The sequence below is a fragment of the Chiloscyllium plagiosum genome, chromosome 2 (genome assembly GCF_004010195.1).
Source record: "Chiloscyllium plagiosum isolate BGI_BamShark_2017 chromosome 2, ASM401019v2, whole genome shotgun sequence".
Taxonomy (NCBI): Eukaryota; Metazoa; Chordata; class Chondrichthyes; order Orectolobiformes; family Hemiscylliidae; genus Chiloscyllium; species Chiloscyllium plagiosum.
The window spans coordinates 53,683,059-53,707,425 of NC_057711.1; the positions used below are offsets into that span (position 1 = coordinate 53,683,059).

Consider the following 24,367-nt stretch of genomic DNA (forward strand, 5'->3'; position numbering starts at 1 on the left):
AGAACTAGAGGGCATAGGTTAGGGTGAGAGGGGAAAGATATAAAAGAGACCTAAGGGGCAACATTTTCACACAGAGGGTGGTATGTGTATGGAATGAGCTGCCAGAGGAAGTGGTGGAGGCTAGTACATTTGCAACATTTAACAGGCATTTGGATGGGTGTATGAATAAGAAGGGTTTGGAGGGATATGGGCAGAGTGCTGGCAGGTGGGACTAGATTGGGTTGGGATATCTGGTTGGCATGGACGGGTTGGACCGAAGGGTCTGTTTCCATGCTGTACATCTCTATGACTCTGTAACTCTAAATGAAATCACTCAGTTTGTTTCTCAAGTTACTTCTTAAGAAAAAGCATGGACATGAAATTACATTGCTGAACTATTTTGTACATTGTACGTGCACTATTTATATGCTGAGCAGGCTTCTTGACTTTCATTATCCTGACATGATGAGCTGAATGATTTCCTTCTAAACTGTAACACTTCTGTGATTAGCAAATTATTGGTATTTTCCCAATGTATTTTTCATTGTGTTGGTATTGATGTCCCATTATATTGCTATCCCACTGCCATTACTGTGTGGTATAAGTGTGGTTATTCAGTGATGCTACCTGACGGATACTGGAAATTCCACATTGGTCATGTTTCAGATCACTCTCAATATATTTGATTTTATGATTGCAGTGTACTAGGAGTAATTTATATGAGAATTATTAGATTCGGCTGTTAAGATTGTCTTATATCAGTGGAAATAAGGAGGTTTTTGCACCTGGAAAATTTTAAAATTTTGAGTTAAAATTTCTTGACTCTAAAATACTTTTTGGAGGTGATCATCATTATTATTTTACATTCAATATTCGTAACCTTGGATTTGCTTCCAGCTAGTGTGAAGCCATTGAGAGATGTTTATCTTATGCATTAATACAACAAACTACAATGTGAACAAAAGCTATTCTTAATCTTTCTTGATATTACAGTTTCCCTGGCTTTGGAAATGTGCCTTTCCTCGTGATTTTTGAGAAGATTTTTAGCTCAGGTTGATGATAAGTATGTAAGTTAACTTGCTGAGCTGGAAGGTTTGTTTTCAGATATTTTGTCACCATACTAAGTAATATCATCAATGAGAGTCTCCAGTGAAGCGTTGTTGGTATGTCCCATCTCTCTATTTATGGATCTTGGTTTCTTAAAGTGGGTGATGTCATTTCTGTTTTTTTTATGGGAAGATAGATAGGATCTAAGTCGATGTGTTTATTGATGGAGTTCTGATTAGAATGCCATGCCTCTAAGAATTCTTGTATATTTCGCCTGTCCTAGGATGTGTGTGTTATCCCAGTCAAAGTGGTGTCCTTCTTTGTCTGTATGTATGGAAACTAGTGGTTGTGGATTGTGTCTTTTGGTGGCTTATTGGTGTTTGTGTATCCTGATGGCAAGTTTCCTGCTTGTTTGTCCAAAGTAGTGTTTTTTTACAGTTCTTGCATGGCATCTTATAAATGACGTTAGTTTTGCTGGTAGTATCTAATGGATCCTTTAGGTTCATTAGTCGCTGTTTAAGTGTGTTGGTAGGTTTGTGGGCTACCATGAGGCCAAGGGGTCTGAGTAGTTTGGAAGTCATTTCTGATATGTCTTTAATCTAAGGTAATGTGGCTATAGTTTTTGGTTACGTTCTGTCTGCTTGTTTGGGTTTGTTTCTGAGGAATAGGCGGATTGTGTTTATTGGGTATCCGATTTTCTTGAAAACATTGTATAAATGTTTTTCTTCAGCTTTTGTAGTTTTTGGGTGCTGCAGTATGATGTAGCTTGTTGAAATGATGTCTTGATGCAGCTCCGTTAGTGGATGTTGGGATGATTGCCTCTGAAGTTAAGTATTTAGTCTGTGTTTGTTGTTTTTCTGTAGACTCTGGTTTGAAGCTCTCAGTTCAACTGTCACGTCTAGGAATGGGAGTCTGTTGTCGTTCTCCTTTTTTGTGAATTTTATGTTTGTCAGGATATTGTTGATGGTGTTGTATGTTTCCTGTAATTTGTTCCGTTTTGCGGTTACAAAGGTATCATCCACGTAGCGGACCCAAAGTTTGGGTTGGATGGATGGGAGAGCAGCTTGTTCAAGTCTCTGCATTACTGCTTCCACTATGAGACCTGATATTGGTAATCCCATGGGTGTTCCATTGACTCGTTTGTATGTTTTGTTATTGAATGTGAAGTGGATGGTGAGGCATAGGTCCAACTAGCCACCAAAAGACACGATCCAATATCACTAGTTTCCATACATACAGTCAAAGAAGGATACCACTTTGACTGGGACAACACACACACATCCTAGGACAGGCGAAGCGCACAAGAATTCTTAGAGGCATGGCATTCTGACCAGAACTCCATCAATAAACACGTTGATTTAGATCCTATCTGCCTTTCCTTTAAAAAAAGAGAACTGGAAATTACATCACCCACCTTAAGAAGCCAAGACCTATAATAGATAGGCAGGACATACCACTAGTGCTTCAACACGGACATCTTCTACAAACCCACCAACTCCCACAGATACCTGGACTACATCTCTTCCCATCTTGCCTCCTGTAAAAACGCTATCCCTTATTCCCAATTCCTCCGCCTCCACTGCATTTGCTCCCAGGAGGACCAATTTCGCCACAGAACACATCAGATGGCCTCCTTCTTCAAAGACTGCAGTTTCCCCTCCCATGTGGTCGATGATGCCCTCCAGCGCATCTCATCCACTTGTCGTACCTGTGCCCTCGAACACCGCCCTCCAACCTCACCAAGGTCAGAACACCCCTTGGTCCTCACCTTCCACCCAACCAACCTCCGCGTATGTTGCATTTTCCTTCGTCATTTCCGCCACCTACAAATGGACCGCACCACCAAAGAAATATTTCCTCCCCACCTCTATCTGCTTTCCGTAAAGACCATTCCCGCCACTCTGTACGCCTCCCCCCCCCACCTCACCTCTGTCCAGGGGCCCCAAAGGAGCCTTCCACATCCATCAGAGTTTTCCCTGCACTTCCACATGTTATTTACTGTATCTGTTGCTCCTGATGTGGTCTTCTCTACATTGCGGAGACAAGACGCCTACTTGAAGAGTGCTTCAGAGAACATCTCCAGGACCAACCAACTGTACTGTCCTGTGGCTGAACACTTCAACTCCCCCTCCCACTCCACCAAGGATATGCAGGTCCTGGGCCTCCTAACCACCTGACTGGAGGAAGAATGCCTCATCTTCCACTTTGGGACCCTCCAGCCACATGGCATCAATGTGGACTTCACTAGTTTCCTCATTCCCCCTCCCCACCTTATCCCAGTTCCAACCTTCCAACTCGATACCACCCTCATGACCTGTCCTACCTGGCCTCTTTCTTCCCACCTATCCGTTCCACTCTCCTCTCCGACTTATCCCCATTACCTCCACCTCCATCTACCTATCACACTCTCAGCTTACCTCCCCCCAGCCCCATCCCCGTCCCATTTATCTCTCTACCCCCTCGGCTCATAAGCCTCATTGCTGGTGAAGGGCTCTTGCCCGGGACGTCAATTTTCGTGCTCCTCGGATGCTTCTTGACCTGCTGTGCTTTTCCAGCACCCCATTCTCAACTTACATACTTATGTGTCTTTCTTTCTCTTATTATAGTTTTGGCTACTCCTGTACTTAAAAGAATTTCATTGGACTGAGATGAGCCCTATTTCAAGAGAAAATTTTGTTGTGAGGGAGCAAATGCTGACTAGTACCTGGGCAGTTTTATGTAACATTTTATTTTATTAGTAGCACATGCTACTACCCTGAGTGACTGTTGTCTTGGCCAGTTTTGTTCCAACCATAACTTTTCCACTGGATCCTGGATCTGTGTTGCTTTAAACAGCAGACTGGCTGAACTATAAGAAATGTTGCCTCGAACCTACACAATCTTTGACTTCACTTTCCAAATGGCCACATTCTAATGGTTTTGTAGTTCTGTTCTTAATGCTTCATTTGTCTCTCTCTCTATTCCAAACATAATTATGAATCGTCCAGCACAACTGTCAGATTTTGAACAAAACATTCAGCCAAAACATGAGAATGCCAACACCTATCCTTCTAGACTGTAGAGGTTTAAGATTGGAAAGTAATGGCTAAAGAGCCTTGGTGAGTTGTTATCCTGCATCTTGTAAATGGTACGCCCTGCTGCCACTGTCCATTGTTAATGTTAAAGGTGGTTCAAGATAGTGTTTTTCTATTGGTCTGTTTTGTCTGGACTGGTGTCAAGCTTCTTAAGTTTTAGAGCTGACTTCATCCAGGCAAGTGAGGAATATTCAATCATGCTTCTGGCTTGTAGTAGACATACAGTTTTACAGCACAGAAATAGGCCTTTCCACTCAGTAAGTCTGCACAGTCACCAAGCACCTATCTACTCTGAAAATTCTGATTCTGTTGATCCTGGCCATTGTTTCATTTTCAAGTAACATGTTTGCACTGAAATACTGAAAAACAAGATTGTGAAAAAAAATAAAAGATTTACCGGATATCTGAGGCAACAGAATTCATGATTCAAGATTGTATGATAACTTATAAAATCAAGTGGCAAACAACTATCACAACTTATTTATAAATGTGGAACAGTTGTAACGATTGTTAGTTATAGAGTTATAGAGATGTACAGCATGGAAACAGATCCTTCGGTCCAACCCGTCCATGCCAACCAGATATCTCAACCCAATCTAGTCCCACCTGCCAGTACCCAGCCCATATCCCTCCAAACCCTTCCTATTCATATACCCATCCAAATGCCTCTTAAATGTTGCAAATGTACCAGCCTCCATCACTTCCTCTGGCAGCTCATTCCATACACATACCCCAGGGAAAAGACTTTGTCTATTTACCCTATCCATGCCCCTCATAATTTTGTAAACCTCTTCTTGATTTGTACTTTGTTCCATGTTACATTTTAATAGCATGTGATAACTGTAATAGTGCAGTCAAATGTACGGTTCAGATGATGGTTGCCAGGCAACAGCAAAAAAATTCCCCTCTAGTAAACTGACAGTTTTCTAGCTCATCCTTTGTCTACTGGGAGCAAGAGTTCAGGAAGCAGATCTCCTGAGGAGCTTTAACTACAGCTAAGCACAGAGGTGCGCACCAGCTGGTAATCTTGGTATGAAGATAAGCCTTGGAAAAAGGTCTTCACTTAATTTAGTTGGCTCATACAGAAATGATAGAATTGCTTCCATAATTTTTAATTCATCAGCACTTTGAAAACCAAGTATGTTCACTTTAACAATAAATAGTTATAGTTGTATGCAAGAGAAAATGTCCTGAGACTGCTTCTAGGGAATGTCTAACTAGTGAGCAGCATAAACTGAAGTTGTGGGTTGCATAAACACGCATCGCACACATTTTTTAAATCAACATATTTTAAAAAAAGTTCTTAGAGAGCATTCAGCTTGTTTCTAATTTGCACAGTTGATTAGATTTCTCACAAAAAAACGAAATCAAAATTATTTAAGTAAACCAAATTTTTAAGGAATGTTTTACTGGACTGTTAGTGTAGTTTCGATTTGAGAAATGCTTCAAAATACTTTGTGTTAATTCTTCCTTTTTCGAAGTAATATTTTCATTTGTTAATGCCAGGTTGTTAAAATGACCATAAATCAAATTTATGGCTTGTAGCCATTTTGCTTGCTCAAATTTATACGTGATCAATTTAATTTGGCAATTATAAAAACAAATACAATTCAGCTTAAAAAAAGTATTTGTTTTCATACATTCTAAACATCTGATCTGTCACTTACGGTCCAGATGGAGTTAGTTGATTTTAGACCAAGTTTTGATGGAAGCTAACTTATGGTTGAGCAAATGCTTTGACAGGATCTGAGCAAGAGCAAATCACTTGCTCTGCCTACTTTGAAATGTGAATCTTCAATCCAAATTTTCAAATTTGAATGAAAGTTTAAAACATACTTTTTTCATGTAGCCTTTGGCTAAAATGTTAAAGACTCGATTTAATTTTGTCTGAATTAAAATTTGAAATTTGTCTGGAGTCGGATGCAAGAAGGATTTTGAAACATCTGCCACACCCGCTCCAACCAACACCTCAGTTTACATCCCATCTGATAGCCAATGCAGCGATGAGAAATTCACACCATTTGACAGAAATCAAACTTTGGAAGCATAGAATTTGCTCCTTTAATGTTTTTCTACTTGCACCCCTGCGGAGATTTAAACATTTTAAAAAGAACACAGTGGGACTCTGGCTTACGATCACAACAACAGAATGAACAGACTTATATTGATTCTGGCAAAGGGGAATGTTTGTACTGATCATGCGCTGCCCTGGCTGCCTGTGCAAAATATTGATGTGTGGTTATCGGTTGCAGTGTCCGATTGTGAGCTGCTGGTTGAGGAGCATGTGATCAAATGTGGTATATAAACATTATGAAGCGCGTAGACATATCAAAGATTTAATGTGGCCAAGAACACAAGGCAGGCAGGTCATCCCTGAGCATGATTGCTGACGGAGAGAAAATAAGGCATCTGGCTGCCGACTTCCAGATAGTGTAGTTTGCAAACGTCTTGCAAGAGTTGCAACCAAAGCTTTAGTTTCCTTTTCATCTTCCTGATGGCACCTTCTTTCCAGGTCAAGTCTGCCTTGAGCAATTTAAAACAATTCTCCCCAGTAATCCCAGATTCTATATTACTGGTGGAAGCTCCCCGTCAGACTGTTGTGCATCTTTAACCTGAAGAACTCTCTCTTTTGGATCAGTATGTGTGAGCAACAATTTGGAGACTGTATTGCCAAGCATGTTTTCTTGGTTATAAAGCACTGAGTTGTAGGCCTTCCCTCTCCTTGCTCTCTAATCTCTAAATTTTCTCAGGCTGCTTAACTTTATTGATCTGCTGACCATCATGAGATCGGAAGTGTGGATATTTATTACTGATTGCACAATGCAGATACTGAAGCAGTTCGTATCCATATGTAGCAAGACATTTGAGCTAATAAATGATAAGTAGAACTGACAATGACCATCACCAACAAGAGATAATCTAACCATTGCCCTTTGACATTCAATAATAATATCATTGTTGAAGTTACTGTCCACATCCTGGGGATTGCCATACTCTAGAAACCGAACTGAACTACTCATATAAATACTGTGACTACAAGAACATGTCAGAGACTTGGAATTCCTGCCTTGAGTAATTCACCCTTTGTTTTCGCAATGACTGTCAATAACAAAACATAAGTCAAGGGTCTGACAGAATACTATCCACTTGCCTGTTGGATGCAGCTCCAACAGTACCAAGAAGCTTCACATCCAGGGCAAAGCTTTCTGCAAGATTGACACCTCATCCACCACCTTCAGATACTATAACTGTAAGTGAATTCATATTTAGAGAAGTGCAGTATACATAGAACATAGAACATTACAGCGCAGTACAGGCCCTTTGTGTTGTGCCAACCTGTGAAACCAATCTGAAGCCTATCTAACCCAAACTATTCCGTTGTTCATCCATATGCTTATCCAATGACCATTCAATGCCCTTAAAGTTGGCGAGTCTACTACTTTTGCAGGCAGGGTGTTCCATGCCCCTACTACTCTGAGTAAAGAAACCATCTCTGACATTTGTCTTAAATCTGTTATCCCTCAATTTAAAGCTATGTCCTCTCGTGCTAGCCATCACCTTCCGAGGAAAAAAGCTCCCATTGTCCACTCTATCCAACCCTCTGATTATCTTATATGTCTAAATTTAAGTCACCTCTCAACCTTCTCTCTAAATTTTCTCTAAAAGCAGCCTCAAGACCCTCGGCCTTTCCTCATAAGACCTTCCCACTATACCCGGCAACATCCTAGTAAATCTCCTCTGAACCCTTTCCAAAGCTTCCACATCCTTCCTATAATCGGTCACCAGAACTGTACGCGCATCAAGATTTGTAGGCTGCTTGCTCTGAAACTCAGTCCCTCTACCAATAAAAGCTAACACATCGTATGCCTTCTCAAAAATCCTATCAACCTGGGTGGCAACTTTCATGTACATGGACACCAAAATCTCTCTGCTCATCTACATTACCAAGAACCTTACCATTAGCCCAGTACTGTCTACTCCTATTGCTCCTTCCAAAGTGAATCACCTCACACCTTTCCGCATTAAACTCTATTTGCCACCTCTCAGCCCAGCTCTGCAGCTTATCTATGTCCCTCTGTAAGCTGCAACATCCTTCGGCACTGTCCTCATCTCCACCGATCTTAGTGTGATCCGCAAACTTACTAACCCGTCCTTCCACGCCCTCATCCAGATCGTTCATAAAAATGACAAACAGCATGGTCCCAAAACAGGTTTTTGTGGTACACCACTAGTAACTGAACTCCAGAATGAACAGTTCCTATCAACTACCCCCTACTGTCTTCTTTCAGCTAGCCAATTTCTGATCCAAAACGCTAAATCACCCTCAATCCCATACCTCCCTATTTTGTGCAATAGCTTACCGTGGAAAACCTTATCAAATGCCTTACTGAAATCCAGATACACCACATCAGCTGCTTTACCCTCATCCACCTGTTTGGTCACCTTCTCAAACAACTCAATAAGGTTTGTGAGGCACAACTTGTCCTTCACAAAACCATGTTGACTATCCCCAATGAACTTATTCCTTTCTAGATGATTATAAATCCTAGCTCTTATAACTTTTTCCAACACTTTACCCACAATCAAAGTAAGGCTCACTGGTCTATAATTACCAGGGTTGTCTCTACTCCCCTCTTGAATAAGGAGATAACATTTGCTACCCTCCAATCTTCTGGCATTATTGCTGTAGACAATGACGTAAAGATCAAAGCCAAAGGCTCGACAATCTCCTCCCTGGCTTCCCAGAGAATCCTAGGATAAATCCCATCCAGCCCAGGAGACTTATCTGTTTTCACAATTTCCAAAATTGCTAACACCACCTCCTGTGAACCTCAATCCCTTCTAATCTTGTAGCCTGTATCTCAGTATTCTCCTTGACAACATTGTCTTTTTCCAGTGTGAATACTGACGAAAAATCATTTAGCACTTCTTCTATCTCCTTGGACTCCACGCATAACTTCCCACTATTGTCCTTAATTTACCCCTGACCATGCTCTAGTCACTCTTTTATTCCTGATATAAGTATAGAAAGCTTCAGTGTTTTCCTTGATCCTATCTGCCAAGGACTTCTCATGTCCCCTCCTGGCTCATCTTAACTCTCTCTTTAGGTCTTTCCTGGCTACATTGTAACTCTCAACCTCTCTAACAGAGCCTTGACATCTCATCCTAACATAAGCTGCCTTCTTCCTCTTGACAAGAGATTCAACTTCCTTAGTAAACCACGGCTCCCTCGCTCAACCACTTCCTCCCTGCCTGACAGGTAAATGTTTATCAAGGGCATGTAGTAGCTGTTCTTTGAATAAGCTCCAAATTTCAATTGTGCCCATCCACTGCAGTTTCCTTCCCCATCCTATGCATCCTAAATCTTCCCTAATCGCATCATAATTGCCTTTCCCCCAGCTATAACTCTTGCCCTGCAGTATATACCTACCTATATCTTTTCATCGCTAAACATAACCGAATTGTGATCACTATCATCAAAGTGCTCACCTACCTCCAAATTTAACACCAAATCCAATGTGGCCTCGCCCCTTGTTGGCCTGTTTACATACTATGTCAGGAAACCCTCTTATACACATTGGACAAAAACTGACCCATCTGAAGTATTTGAACTATGGTGTGTCCAGTCATCAAAGTTAAAGTCCCCCATAACAACTACCCTGTTACTCTCATTCCTATCCAGAATCATCTTTGCTATTCTTTCCTCTACATCTCTGGAGGTATTCTGAGGCCGATAGAAAACTCCCAACAGGGTAACATCTCCTTTCCCGTTTCTAACCTCAGTCCATACTACCTCAGTTGACGAGTCCTCAAATGTCCTTTCTGCCACGTAATACTGTCCTTGACTAACAATGCCACACTTACCCCTCTTTTACCATCTTCTCTGTTCTCACTGAAGCATCTAAATCCTGGAACCTGCAACAATAATGCCTATCCCTGCTCTATTTATGTCTCTGAAATGGCCACAACATCGAAATCCCAGGTATCAACTCATGGAGCAAGTTCACCCCCTTTATTCCGGATTCTCCTGGCGTTGAAATAGACACACTTCAAACCTCCTTCCTGTTTGCTGGTGCACTCTTGCAACCTTGAAACCTTATTTTTGACCTGACTGCTCTCAACCTCCTGGACACTGGAACTATCAATTAGATTCCCATCCCACTGCTGAATTAGTTCGAACCCTCCCAAAAAGCATATAATGTTTGAGCACCCTTGCCACTCATGCCATCTAAATGTCTCAATCTTCCTTTCTCTCCCACTACGGCTGGGTTCAAGTCCGACTTCTCCAATTAGAGTGGAAAGAGTATGTTGTGTGTAACACCCTGGTGATCTTGAAGACTTGGGCAATCATCAGAGTTCTTGGGCTGAAAACATCCAGACCCACTCAGAATCTTCAGCACAGATACAAGCTCACTCTCTTTAGCTTGAGCTGCTGCAGGCATTGGGGTCATAGGTAGAAGGGATGGGCACTTCTAGAGTATCCTGAGAATGAGTTACTGGGGTGCTTGACTATTGTACTGGTTTGCTCCACTTATTGACAAGTTGGCCACCCAAAGTGAGGACAATGTGCCTTGTCCCCCTGTTGTTTTTCTATTCATGCTGAGTGTCTTTGGCGATAGCTTTGAAGTATAGGTCCTCGTCCAATTCTGACAATCACTGAGTGTTTTATTGGATCCGCATCTGGCAAGCACCACCCTTTCATGGCAGCCACGTGCTTTTATGCTAGACCATTCCATAGTTAGAACTTGGACTCCTCTATCTCTCATCCCAGCCTACCGAGGAATTCTGGCATGACTGCCTGATGTTGTCATGCCTCTCTCTGCTAATTGATCTTGTCCGTTATTGCTAAGTATAGAGGCATGTCTTCTGCCTGGGCTTGGCTAGGTGTTTGGCCTTTGACAGCCCTCTGAATGTCAAAGACTCTGGTACTTCCTCATTCACTGGCTGAGCAAACACATGTCAGTGATTTGCTTACCATGTCACACCTCTGAATCTGCTTTAGCTAAGGTATCCTCTGAGATGTGCTGGTGGCAGGTACAGGTGAACGTCTTGCAAATGTCCTTTTGAGGTTTCACACATTTCCTCCTCAGAGGTACTTGGGCAGTGACCTGTTCCTTGCTGAGGATTTGTGGGTTGTACTTGTAGCCCGCAGAAGAGAAAAAGACTAATTAATTAATTGAAGATGGAGTGAAGTTTATGCAGTGCAATGTATCTGAGTTCTTGTTCATCCGAGAAAAGCAAAGCGCAATATTACTTTTTGGGTTGCTCATCCATTGATGTCTCCCCATTATCACAGGAATGCTGCCACTTTTCTCTGTCCAATCTAAAGCCTTTGAGGAGCTTGATGTCCACACCAGCAGACTTAGCACTCTCACTGTGCTTTAACTTCAAAATGGAAAATACCACCCCAAAATTTCAGCTGGTCACACTGGTTTAGCTAGTTCTACTCATGTAAATGTCCATTGAATATGGATTTTACCCTGTGATGCTGGCACAATTAAATAAGAAGAAAAGCATAGGGCATTTGAAGTTAAAGGCTCAGCCAGCAGGAATGGAGCATTTAGAGTCAGGGATGCTGAGGAGGTCAGAATTTAAATAATACAGATATTGAGAGAAAGAGAAAGACAAAGCTATAGAAAGGAATTGGTCAGATGAATAAGAATTTTATTGTGGAGATGTCATTTAATCAGGAAACAATGTATACCATTGAGATATGGGCTGATGCTTGGAACTAAACTTAGTGTGATTAAAGATATGAATTTTGTATGACCAATACAGGGGACAGTCCAGGAATGCATTAAAATATTCAAATCTAGAGGTAAGAAAGACATACTTGAGGTTTCAGCAGCTAATGAGCTGACATGTGGGTGGAGGTGGGCAGAGTTATTTATTTGTGCCATGACTAGGTACACCCATATTTTTTGGAAATTGATCTTGGGATCAGAACAGATTGATTCAGCCTTAGAGAGGGATGAAATCAATATTTTGGGAATGGAGTTTGCCATGGAAACTGAAGACAATGGCATTGGTTCCATTTACTTGACAGTACAGGTACACAATCCTTTATCCAAAAAGCTCCAAAATTCAGAATTTCTTTTGTGAAGTTTGTTTTTATATAATAAGGTTGTTTTGGCGTGCAAACAGGTAACCCAACTTCACACCCACTTGATGCACATCACTCAGATGTGACGTGGCAGCGTGGCCCAGCACTGGCAGGCATCAATTGTGTCTCAGCACTTGTCCTAGTCACATGTGGGTCAGCTGTTTGGTACGTTTTTTTTAATTTCACTGTGAAAATGTCATTAATTCTGAAATACGAAAAATTCCGAAGTTCATAAAACAACTGGCCCCAAGGATATCGGATAAAGGATGGCACACCTGTAATAGAAAGGAAACAAAAGAAAAACTAATGTTTTTACTGACATGAAGTCAAATAACTGTTCCCATTTGAAGTAGCTTGGAGGATTTCACAATAACCACAGACAGTGCTAGAATTACACAATTCCGTGCAAAGAGTTTTGTTGACCTTTTTGTCTATAGCCACTAATTCTCAGCCCTTAGTGTATCTGAGTAGAATGGGGTAGAGATCAAGTTTAATGGACGTTTGTCGTTTCCTTGTGCTAACACCCAAAAACTGGAATGCACCATGAGAAATTATTGGAAACGGTATCCATTCTTCCTGGACCTTTCTAGAAGTTTTCCCAGCAGGCACTGAGCAAGCAGGCTTTCTTTTCCCATGTTTCTTGTGGATCACATCAGAGGGAGAAAATATGCTGAATTGAATGCTTAACATTTTTCTTAAAAGATGTGAATATTCTTATTTTTGTCCTGCAATTTGAACGAGTACTTTGAAAAATTGCTTCAAGGCAGTTCCGCCTCTGAACCAAAAACTGAATGGCAGGAGGGTTTGTTATTTTGTTTTCTGACATATAAAATAGAATAGCTGTTGTAATTAATATCAGATTTAATATGTCTTTCTACATAATGTTTTAGGCCATTAATAACCAATCTTCTGAAGACATCATGTGGTATTCCAAAGATGTCATTGCTATTGTTTCTTTTGTATTTCTATTTAAATCTCGTGAGGTTTAAATTTTAGAAATTCAGTGTTTCTCGTAAACCTGATAACCTTTCCATCATGCAGACAATATCAGATCAGCTTTGCATGCTGTGGGGAGGACGCTGCAGAAGATTTAGCATTTTGCATTTTGTTCTGTAAATTTTTGATGTAGTTATTCAGTGGGCTGACTTAGTTTAACTGCTGTTGTTATTCTGCCTATGAAAAAAGGTCAATTTTATGAAGTAGCACATTGAATAAAAGTTTAGATTGCCTCTGCAAAAGAGATTGCAAATTTGACAGTTTTAGGTTGTCATATTTGGATGATTAAATCACTTTATTATGCTACTTGCCTAAAATACATGGGGATACATGCACCATTATGATTTATTATTGTTGGAATTAAAATTGTGATATTAATTTTGAACATTTATACTTTAAATTATTTTAGGCAGCAAATGTTGAAAACCTTTCCATGATGTGGTTAATGTCAGGAAGGAATCTGATTAACCAACCTGTGACTCTCCTAGATCTTTGCTATGGCAAGATGGATAACCTGAACCTTCAGTATGTAGTAAGTATAAATGCATATCTAAGAAGAATTAGTTCAGTCTATCAGTGTTGAACTGGATAGTTTAACATTGACAAATTGAATAAGAAAATCAATAACTATTGAACTAAATGAGAATAAAAGCAGCTGCACAATTAATATTTATGTTTTCATCTCTGGATTTCTCTAAATGCTTGTGTGCTTTCTTAGTCAGCCTACTATCCACCCCACTCTGTAAATTCATCTCATGTGAAACTGTGACTCTCATATCTAAGGCGATTGCATCCATCACTCTTGTTCTTGCTGGCCAATTTGGTTTCTGGTCTCCAAACAGTTTCTATTCAGAATTCTCATCCTCAAGCTTTTCATGGCATCATCCCTCACAATTTCTGAAAGCTTCTCCAGCCTTATAATTTCTGCAGAACTTTCAGTTCCTTAGATTCCAATCACTTTTACATTCCTCCCTATCGTCACTCCCCATCAACCATGTATTTTCAAGAGGAATCACTATACAATGTTGCTCACTGGATTAATCATTAAAATCGCACATCTCCCAATTCTCTTTGGAGTATATAATTTACATGCAGCTGTTTCACTAAACACCATAGAAAACAAATAATATTGACAGTCTAAATTTTTGAATTACTCCCTGAACATGCCTGCATGAGAGCTTCACAGCAGAGCTTACTGGACTTCTATTAGTCAGAGTAGAATCAAACTGATGACAATAATCACAATTGAATGTTGGAGACACAGCTCAAATTGTGCAGCTGTGTCTGTGACCTTTATGGCTGTTGACTTTTATAGAATCCAATTTTTCCAGCTCTTCTGTGTTCAATACTAACTGCAAATGCAGTGACTTTGAAGTGTCTGATGGAAAAGCATTATGTATGTCACAGACATTGGGTGGAAGAGTGCATTGCATTTTATTTCCTCTGTGTCAAGGTGTTGACCTGTCAGTTTCCAACTGGAACAAATTCACAATGACAGTTTCCAGTTTTCATAGATTGCACTTTTGAGTACACTATTTCATTCTGTATCTTGACTATCCAGTTGTAAATTATTCCCAAGTTAAATTATTTATGAAGTGCACTCTATCATGTCATACACCTGCTTATTGACTAAATATAACAGATGTTCAAGTTCAGCTCTAGATACTTGCAGTGTTTCCAATGCAGTCCAAAAATAATATATTGTGCTTTAAATAGTTCCATGTTTCATATCATTATCCAGAAAGCTCAGGCTTTTTTTTCCCACAATGCGACAGATTTTCTTAATTTAGCATCATTGGAGAGAGTGAAGCATTTAAAAAATATAGTAGAACATTGCTACTCACAATTGCATGATAGATTTTAAAAATTCTGCCAGTTTTTAATGTAATTTGCTACCAACAGCTGGAACATTCTGCCCATCTTTTGTGTAAAGAACTTATCTCTTTTTTTACTAGAAAAGACTTCTGACCATGTTGAGTCTTTGCGTTCACTCCACCAGATTCCAATTAGTCTGCAGCTAAGTAAACCAAAATACCTTGGGGAATGGTCACGGACCTAGTTTAGCTGTGGACAGCTGTTCCTCCCTAACACAGCAGCATAAAATGGTGGTTTGCAGTGAAAAAGAGTAGTTTGAATATTTTAGTGCATCTAAAGTCATATTATGCATTAATATTAATATATAAATTAAATTCCCAATTTTTGTGCAGCAATAATATGTGAGCTAAAGATCAGCCTTTGATTCCAAACCAGTATCCAATCTGTAAATGTTAATATGTATTTACATTGACAATAAATTACATTCTATCGGTGGTTACCCTGGCATTTTAATTGACAATTGCAGTTTAAAATTTTGTAAATGTTATGTTAGCTTTCAAATGAGTATTAACTTGATCATGATAATTTTATTTGTGGAATGTTCCAATGGTAACTTTTTATAATGATGAAATTAGAGAAGCAATGCAAGAACTACCTTTGTTAAACATAGTACTCTCTGAGTTAGAAGCAAGAAAGGCCTCTCTTTAAATTTGCTCCACAATTCAATAAAATCATAGCAGATCTGTTTGTGGTCTCAGCTCAAATTTCCTGTCTATTCCTTATAATTCATGACTTCCTTGTCAATCAAAAGTCTCCCTAAAATACCTGGAATAAATTTAAATACCCATTGTCCACTACCTTCCACCTTCCTACAACCTTTTGAGAAAAAATAATTTTCCTCCTTTCTATCTTAAGACATCTCATTCTTAAGACTCCACCACAAGGGGAAATATCTTCCAACTATCCACCTGACGTAGATCCTCAGTATCTTCTATGTTTCAATAAGGTCACCTCTCATTCTTCTAATTCCAAAGACTATAAGCCTAACCTATTCAACCTTTCTTCATCCCAGGAATAAGTCTTGTGAACCTTATTCAAACTATCTTTTAAAACAGTTGTATTTTTTTTTTCCAAATAAGGAGACCGAAATTGTACACAATTAGTATATTAATGTATCACAGAATGAAGTAGTTGAATGTAAATATTTCTGACCATTTTGTGGCAATGGCTATCCAAAGGACAGAAGATCACTTTGCTCACCCAACTGGTAATTGCAATTGACAGAAGCCTGTGGATAGGTTGAATGCCTACCTGCCCGGGTGAAAATGGTTAAAATATCTGAAAAGATGGAATATAAAATTGAAATATTGTGATAGTTCGATTAAAACTTGTGTTCAGAAAGAATTTTAGTCATTGTAGTTTTCTTTGTGTTTGAATAATTTGTTACTCTTGTGTATTTTCTATGTTATTTGCAAATTATGACATTGCAAGTGAGTAGACTTTTTAGCTCTTGGTTGCATAATTTATTATGAAAAAAGTGGCTGAGAAACTTTTTTTCACTTTTGTAAAATCTTGTTTTAAGTCCTTGTGAGTTCATATATTTATTGATGAAGTCAATTTTATATTTAGATCATAAATTGCTTATTGATTGTTGTTTCATTCTGAAACTGAGGAAATGCCATTAGTATTGAACCCATTCACAGACACTGCCAAAAGATAGCCCAAGTACAGCAATTCACCCATATACAGGCAATAAGGTGTTTCCAACCAAAATGTCTGAGCAGTTAACACCTCAACCAGTTACAATTGTTTAAGGCATAATTCAAGGCATATTATAATAATAGATGTGACCCTCTGTCTTGAGAAGTATAAAACAAGGTGGGAGAATAATAACTCTTACTATTCGTGAGAAGATTTGTAGCTCGGGTGCTCGTTGTTGTGGTTCTGTTCGCCGAGCTGGAAGTTTTTGTTGCAAACGTTTCGTCCCCTGTCTAGGTGACATCCTCAGTGCTTGGGAGCCTCTGAGGATGTCACCTAGTGCTTGGGAGCCTCCTGTGAAGCGCTTCTGTGGTGTTTCCTCTGGCATTTATAGTGGCCTGTCCCTGCCGCTTCCGGTTGTCAGTTTCAGCTGTCCGCTGTAGTGGCCGGTATATTGGGTCCAGGTCTATGTGTTTGTTGATGGAGTTTGTGGATGAGTGCCATGCTTCTAGGAATTCCCTGGCTGTTCTTTGTTTGGCTTGCCCTATAATGGTAGTGTTGTCCCATTCAAATTCAACATGAATTTGACTGGGACAACACTACCATTATAGGGCAAGCGAAACAAAGAACAGCCAGGGAATTCCTAGAAGCATGGCACTCATCCACAAACTCCATCAACAAACACATAGACCTGGACCCAATATACCGGCCACTACAGCGGACAGCTGAAACTGACAACCGGAAGCGGCAGGGACAGGCCACTATAAATGCCGGAGGAAACACCACAGAAGCGCTTCACAGGAAGCTCCCTAGCACTGAGGACGTCACCTAGACAGGGGACGAAACGTTTGCAACAAAAACTTCCAGCTCGGCGAACAGAACCACAGCAATATGTAATAATGCAGAAATTATTTGTATTCATTAGTAGGACATGAATATCACGAGCTGGCCACCATTTATTGCCTACTCGTGACTAGTGATAAATTTAAAATTATTTTATCTTACGTTTGCTGTTAATTCTTTTCATTGAAAATGTCATTGACCAAGTTTTATAATAGAAACTGCCTATGCAAATTTGTTACGCTATAAATATACCTACCTCCCAGTACAGGAGCTAAAACACTTCCACTGCAGAGCTATGTAATTACAGCATGACAACTTACTTGGGCAGTGTCCACAGTATATATGAGCAAAGGAATTTGTACTGGAAGTATAAAGAATGCATGGCCAGGACTTTTGTTCATAGGCCAAGACCAAAGTTCATGTTATTTGCAAGGCTTCAAACCTGCATAGCTTGAGATTTATATTTCTGTTGCGATCATTGTTGGATTGATAATTTGCAGACAGAGGACTTGCCACACAATTAAGGTTAGTTGGCGGCACCCAACATCTAAGGGTTGGTAGGAAGCTAATCAGCAGTAACTAGCCAGCCCTTATTTAATAGCATCTTTCAAACCTACAATCTCTACCACCTAGAAGAATAAAGCCAAGAGATGCATAGGAACAGCACTGCTTGCAATTTTCCTCCAGGCCATACAGCATCCAGACTAGGAACTATGTTTGTTTCTTCACTGTTTCTGGGTCAAAGAAGCTGGAACTCCCTTCCTAATAGCAATGTGGGTGTCCCTCCACTACAGCAGTACAAAAGGCAGCTCACCATCACCATCTCCAGGCAATTAGAGATAGGCAGTATATGTTGTCTTATTCATCCCATGAATGAATAATTTCAAAAGTCAAAGATTGATGGCCCCACTGCCAAAAGTGAGTGGTGCTGAGCTATTTAAAAAGGACCTAAGAAATTTCCATGCCTGATTACTGCCCACAAATCGGATAAATAAGGCCAGGAAAGTAGGGATAAGTGTAGAGCCCCTACATTCAGACCACTGCTGCACTTATGGATATTTTTTAGAATGGACGCTTCCAAACAGATTGGAGCCACCTAACATCCCATGCACCAGCTTGAAAATCCGGTTATCTTTGGGAAGATGCATGCAAATTGGCAGATTACCATTGGAAACATCAGTTCAACTTCTGAAGAACGCTGTGATGGGAACATACCATGGGGCTAGATTGGCAAGATTTTTTCCCCTAACTTTGAGGTCCTACTATCACCAATCCCACAGATATGGGTCATTGAAAATGCAGCTGGAAATTTGCTGCAATAAATCTACACCTTCCCACCAGTGATGAAGCTGAAGAACAGAAACCTTGTAGAGAAATGTCTATGTTCCAATCAAATCTAATTATTGGCTTTCAAAATTGATCAAATATTGTGATTTAGCTATAACCCATAATATTAAAGTACTATATAAAAGTACATGCAGAATTTTTTTGTTTTAAAATGAAACGTCTTCTACATGCTCTGATCCAACTATTCTGTGCCTTCTAACAATTCAGTTGAAGGTTATGCTTGTCTCACTATGGGCATTGACATGGAACAATCATGATTATTGTGAACAAATTTCACCATGAACCATATGGTTGCGTACATGAACATACTTCAGGGATGTGCTCCCTGGGATTGATGCCCATTTTATAACTTAAAACATTCTGTAACCAGTAAGAACAGATGTTGAGGTCATTAAATTCCTGCGTCCCTCTTTGACACATACAACTAATGATAGCAGTTAGTTTCCTCCAAAGAGAAGGAGAAAAGTAGCAGAGCCAACCCTGATTGATGCAAAGACAAAGCCCTCTCCTTTATCATTAATCAAAGCAGACTTAACAGAACTTTCAATTTTAGAATTTCAAATTAAACTAGTAATTTTTGTATTAATGCAAAAGAAAAGTATTAATAATGTATTTCATATTTTAACAGTATTTTTGAAGATGTGGCTTGTAGTTCTATTGCTAGTTCACAGTTTCTGTTGTCTTAAAGTGAATTTTGTGAACAGCATTAACTTTCTGGTGACCAGTAATGTTGATAGGCTTGTGGTATAAAAAAGTGTAATTATATGAATCTTCATGCTAAATTATGAGGTTATTGTTTATTTAGCGAGCATTATTACAAATTAAACATTTTTAGCTAACATTTAAAAAATGAAGGCCTTTTATCTCTGTCAACAGTTACTTTTGGATTTTGTTGAGTAATGAAATATTAATGAAAAGTGAAGATATATTAAAAAAAGAATATATTAAAGAAAATACATTAAACATTGATAAAACCATTTGGATTTAATATTTGCATATTCTTCTGACACAAACTCACAGTCTTTACAACAAAATAGTTATTTGCAACTACGTGTATTTATTAAATGAAAGTAAATAGATAAAGTAGCTGGCTCTATCTCTACATTCCTGTCTGCATTTCCATTGCTCCAGCATCATCAAAATATGTGAGGATGGATTTTCTGAAATTTTGCTGCCAGCCAGGAATCTTGGCTGCCAGCTGCTCAAATTGGGGAAGTGAAGTGCAACATGCCTGTGATTTTCAACATTCATGGCTGGCAGGTAAAGTTCCTTCCTGACAGCACCAACCAGAAAACTTACTGACTGTGCCACATTTGAAAGCATTCAGCCTTTCTGGGAACTGAGACACAGAGTAATATCTCTCTGCATAAAGCTTTATAAGATCATGGTAGTGATACAAAAGCATTTAAAATAAAAAGAGGATATATAATAAATAAACTATCAAAGAATATATAATCAGGACAGTTTGCACTTTAAATCAATCTTGAGGAGAGATAAAGGCATTATCTTTCACAATTAATAATTAGCTCGAAAATGTGCATATCTAACACTTTACCTATTTTTAATAAGGATGATAGTATAAGTCCAGAGAACCACCTAATGTATTAGATGTAATTTATTTAGGTAGAGTCATAGAGGTGTACAGCATGGAAACAAACTCTTCAGTCCAAGTCGTCCATGCCAACCCAATCTAGTCCCACTTGCCAGTTCCAAGCCCAATATCCCTCCAAAACCTTCCTATTCATATACCCATCCAAATACCTTTAACTGTTGCAATTGTACCAGCCTCCACCACTTCCTCTGGCAGCTCATTCCATACACGTACCACCCTCCGCGTGAAAAAGTTTCCCCTTAGGTCTCTTTTATATCTTTCCCCTCTTACCCTAAACCTATACCCTCTAGTTCTGGACTCCCCCACTGCAGAAAGAGACTTTGTCTATTTATCCTATCCATGCCACTCATGATTTTATAAACCTCTATAATGTCACCCCTCAGCCTCCAGGGAAAACAGCCCCAGCCTATACAGCCTCTCCCTATAGCTCAAATCCTCCTACCCTGGCAACATCCTTGTAAATCTTTTCTGAACCCTTTGAAGTTTCACAACGTCCTTCTGATAGGAAGGAGACCGGAATTGCACGCAATATTCCAAAAGTGACCGAACCAATGTCCTGTACAGTCGCAACGTGACCTCCCAACTCCTGTACTCAATGTTCTGACCAATAAAGGAAGGCATATCAAAAGCCCTCTTCACTATCGTATCTACCTGCGACTCCACTTTCAAGGAACTGTGAACCTGCACTCCAAGGTCACTTTGTTCAGCAACACTCCCTAGGACCTTACCATTAAGTGTATAAGTCCTGCTAAGATTTGTTTTCCCAAAATGCAGCACCTTGCTTTTATCTAAATTAAACTCCATCTGCCACTCCTCAGCCCATTGACCCATCTGATCAAGATCCTATACTGCTTATGCTCACATCCAAATCATTTAAATAAGTGACAAAAATTAGTGGACCCAGCACTGATCCTCGTGGCACTGCACTGAAAAGCAACCCTCCACCACCACCCTCTGTCTTCTACTTTTGAGCTAGTTCTTTATGCAAATAGATAGTTCTCACTGTATTCCATGAGATCTAACATTGCTAACCAGTCTCCCATGGGGAACCTTGTCGAATGTGTTACTGAAGGCCATATAAATCATGTCTACTGCTCTGCCCTCATCAATCCTCTTTGTTACTTCTTCAAAAAACTCAATCAAGTTTGTGAGACATGATTTCCCATGCACAAAGCCATGTGACTATCCCTAATCAGTCCTTGCCTTTCCAAATACATGTACATCGTGTCCCCCAGGATTCCCTCTAACAACTTGCCCACAACCAACGTCAGGCTCACCAGTCTATAGTTGCCTGGTTTGTTCTTACCACCTTTCATAAATAGTGGCATCATGTTAGCCAACCTCCAGTCTTCCAGCACCTCCCCTTTGACAATCGCTGATACAAATATCTCAGCAAGGAGCCCAGCAATCACTTCCCTAGCTTCCCACAGAGTTCTGCAGATTTATCCACTTTTGTGAAATTCAAGACATCCAGCACTTCCTCCTCTGTGATATGGACATTTTTCAAGATGTCACCATCTATTCCCTTACATTCTATGTATTCCATGTCCTTTTCCATAGTAAAAGCTGATGCAAAATACTCATTTAGTTTCTCCCCATCTTCTGCAGCTCCACACAAAGACAGCCTTGCTGATCTTTGAGGGGCTCTATTCTCTCCCCAGTTACCCTTTTGTCCTTAATGTATTTGTAAAAACCCTTTGGATTCTCCTTAACTCTATTTGCCAAAGCTATCTCATTTCCTCTCCTGATTTCCCTCTTAAGTATGCTCCTACTGCCTTTATCCTCTTCTAAGGATTCACTTGATCTATCCTGTCTATACCTGACACATGCTCCTTCCTTTTCTTAACCAAACCCTCAATTTCTCTAGTCATCCAGCATTCCCTACACTTAGCAGCCTTTCCTTTCACTTTAACAGGAATTTACTCTCTCTGGACTCTCTATCTCATTTTTGAAGGCTCCCCAATTTCCAGCTGCCCCTTTACCTGCAAACATCTGCCTCCAATCAGCTTTTGAAAGTTCTTGCCTAATGCTGTCAAAATTAGCAATCCTCCAATTTAGAACTTCAATTTTTCGATCTGGTCTATTCTTTTCCATCACTATTTTAAAACGAATAGAATTATGATTGCTGACCCAAAGTGCTCCCCCACTGACACCTCAGTCACCTCCCCTGCCTTATCTCCCAAGACTACATTAAGTTTTCCGCTATTTCTAGTCAGTACAGCCACATACTGAATCAGAAAATTTCCTTGTACATTCTTAACAAATTCCTCTCCATCTAAACTTTTAACTCTATGGCAGTCCCAGTCTATGTTTTTGAAGTTAAAATCTCCTACCATAACCACCCTATTATTCTTACAGATAACTGAGATCTCCTTACAAATTTGTTTCTCAATTTCCCACTGACTATTAGAGTGTCTATAATACAATCCCAATAAGGTGAGCATCCCTTTCTTATTTCTCAGTTCCATCCAAATAACCTCCCTGGATGTATTTCTGGGAATGTCCTCCTCCAGGACAACTGTGATGCTTTCCCTTATCAAAAATGCCACTCCCCCTCCTCGTTTGCCTCCCTTTCTGACATTCCTGTAGCATTTGTATCATGGAACATTAAGCTGCCTGTCCTGTCCAACCCTGAGCCATGTTTCTGTAATTGCTATGATATCCCAGTCCCATATTCTTAACCGTGCCCTGAGTTCATCTACCTTCCCTGTTAGACCTCTTGCATTGAAATAAATGCAGTTTAATTGATCAGTCCTATCTTGTTCACTGCTTTGTCCCTGCCTGCCCTGACTGTTTGACTCGCTTCTTTTCTCAACTGTACCAGTCTCAGATTGATCTCTCTTTCCTAACTATTCCGTCCCACCTCTCCCCCAGACAACTTTACTAGTTTAAATCCTCCCGTGCACTTCTAGCAAATCTCCCTGCCAGTATATTAGTCCCTTTCCAAATTAGGTGCAATCCGTCCGTCACGTACAGGTCGTTTCTACCCGAAAATAAATTCCAATGATCCAAAAATGTGAATCCCTCTCCCGTACACCAGTTCGTCAGCCATGCATTCATCTGCTCTATCCTCCTATTCCTACTCTCACTAACTCGTAGTCCCAGGAGTAATCCAGAAATTACTACTCTCGAGGACCTCCTTTTTAAATTCCTGCCTAACTCTCTATATTCTCCCTTCAGAATCTTATCCTTTTCCCTTCCTATGTCATTGTTTCCAATGTGTACAATGACCTTCTGCTGGCCCCTCTCCCCCTTGAGAACATTCTGCACCTTCTCTGAGACATCCTTGATCCTGGCACCAGGGAGGCAACACACCATTATGATTTATCGCTGCTGAATACAGAAACGTCAGTCTGTGCCTCAGACTAGACAGTCACCTAACACAATCGACCTTTTGGAACCCGATGTACCCCTCATTGCATTAGAGCCAGTCTCGATACCAGAAACTTGGCTCTTTGTGCTACATTTCCCTGATAATCCATCACTCCCTACATTTTCCAAAGCAGTGTACTTGTTTGAAATGGGGATAGCCACTACCTGCCTACCTCTCTTACCTTTCCTGGAGTTAACCCATCTATGTGATTGTATTTGCTACTTTTCTCCCTTGCTATAACTGCCATTCATCACATCCCCTTGCCCTTGTGAATTCTTCATTGCCTCTAACTGTCACTCCAACCAGTCAATTCGATCTGGTGGGATTCGCAACCAACGGCATTTATTTCAGATATAATCCTCAGTCACACGTAAACTTTCTCTAAGCTCCCATATCTGACATGAACAGCTTGTGACTCTTTTCAGTTGAAAAGACAAAGCTGAGGGGAGACCTAATAGAGGTCTTCAAAATAAGAAGAG

The 24,367-nt window shown here is 40.0% G+C and overlaps 1 protein-coding gene across 7 annotated transcripts in view; it reads left to right on the forward strand.

Annotated features, from left to right (window-relative positions):
- Nucleotides 1–24,367, forward strand: part of LOC122559794 — a 131,865-nt gene that overhangs the window by 68,081 nt on the left and 39,417 nt on the right. For all 7 annotated transcript variants that reach the window (XM_043709868.1, XM_043709844.1, XM_043709879.1 and 4 more), the window contains one exon: nucleotides 13,610–13,732. In XM_043709868.1, the coding sequence (XP_043565803.1) occupies nucleotides 13,610–13,732 (123 nt within the window). The remainder of the gene's footprint in view (nucleotides 1–13,609; nucleotides 13,733–24,367) is intronic.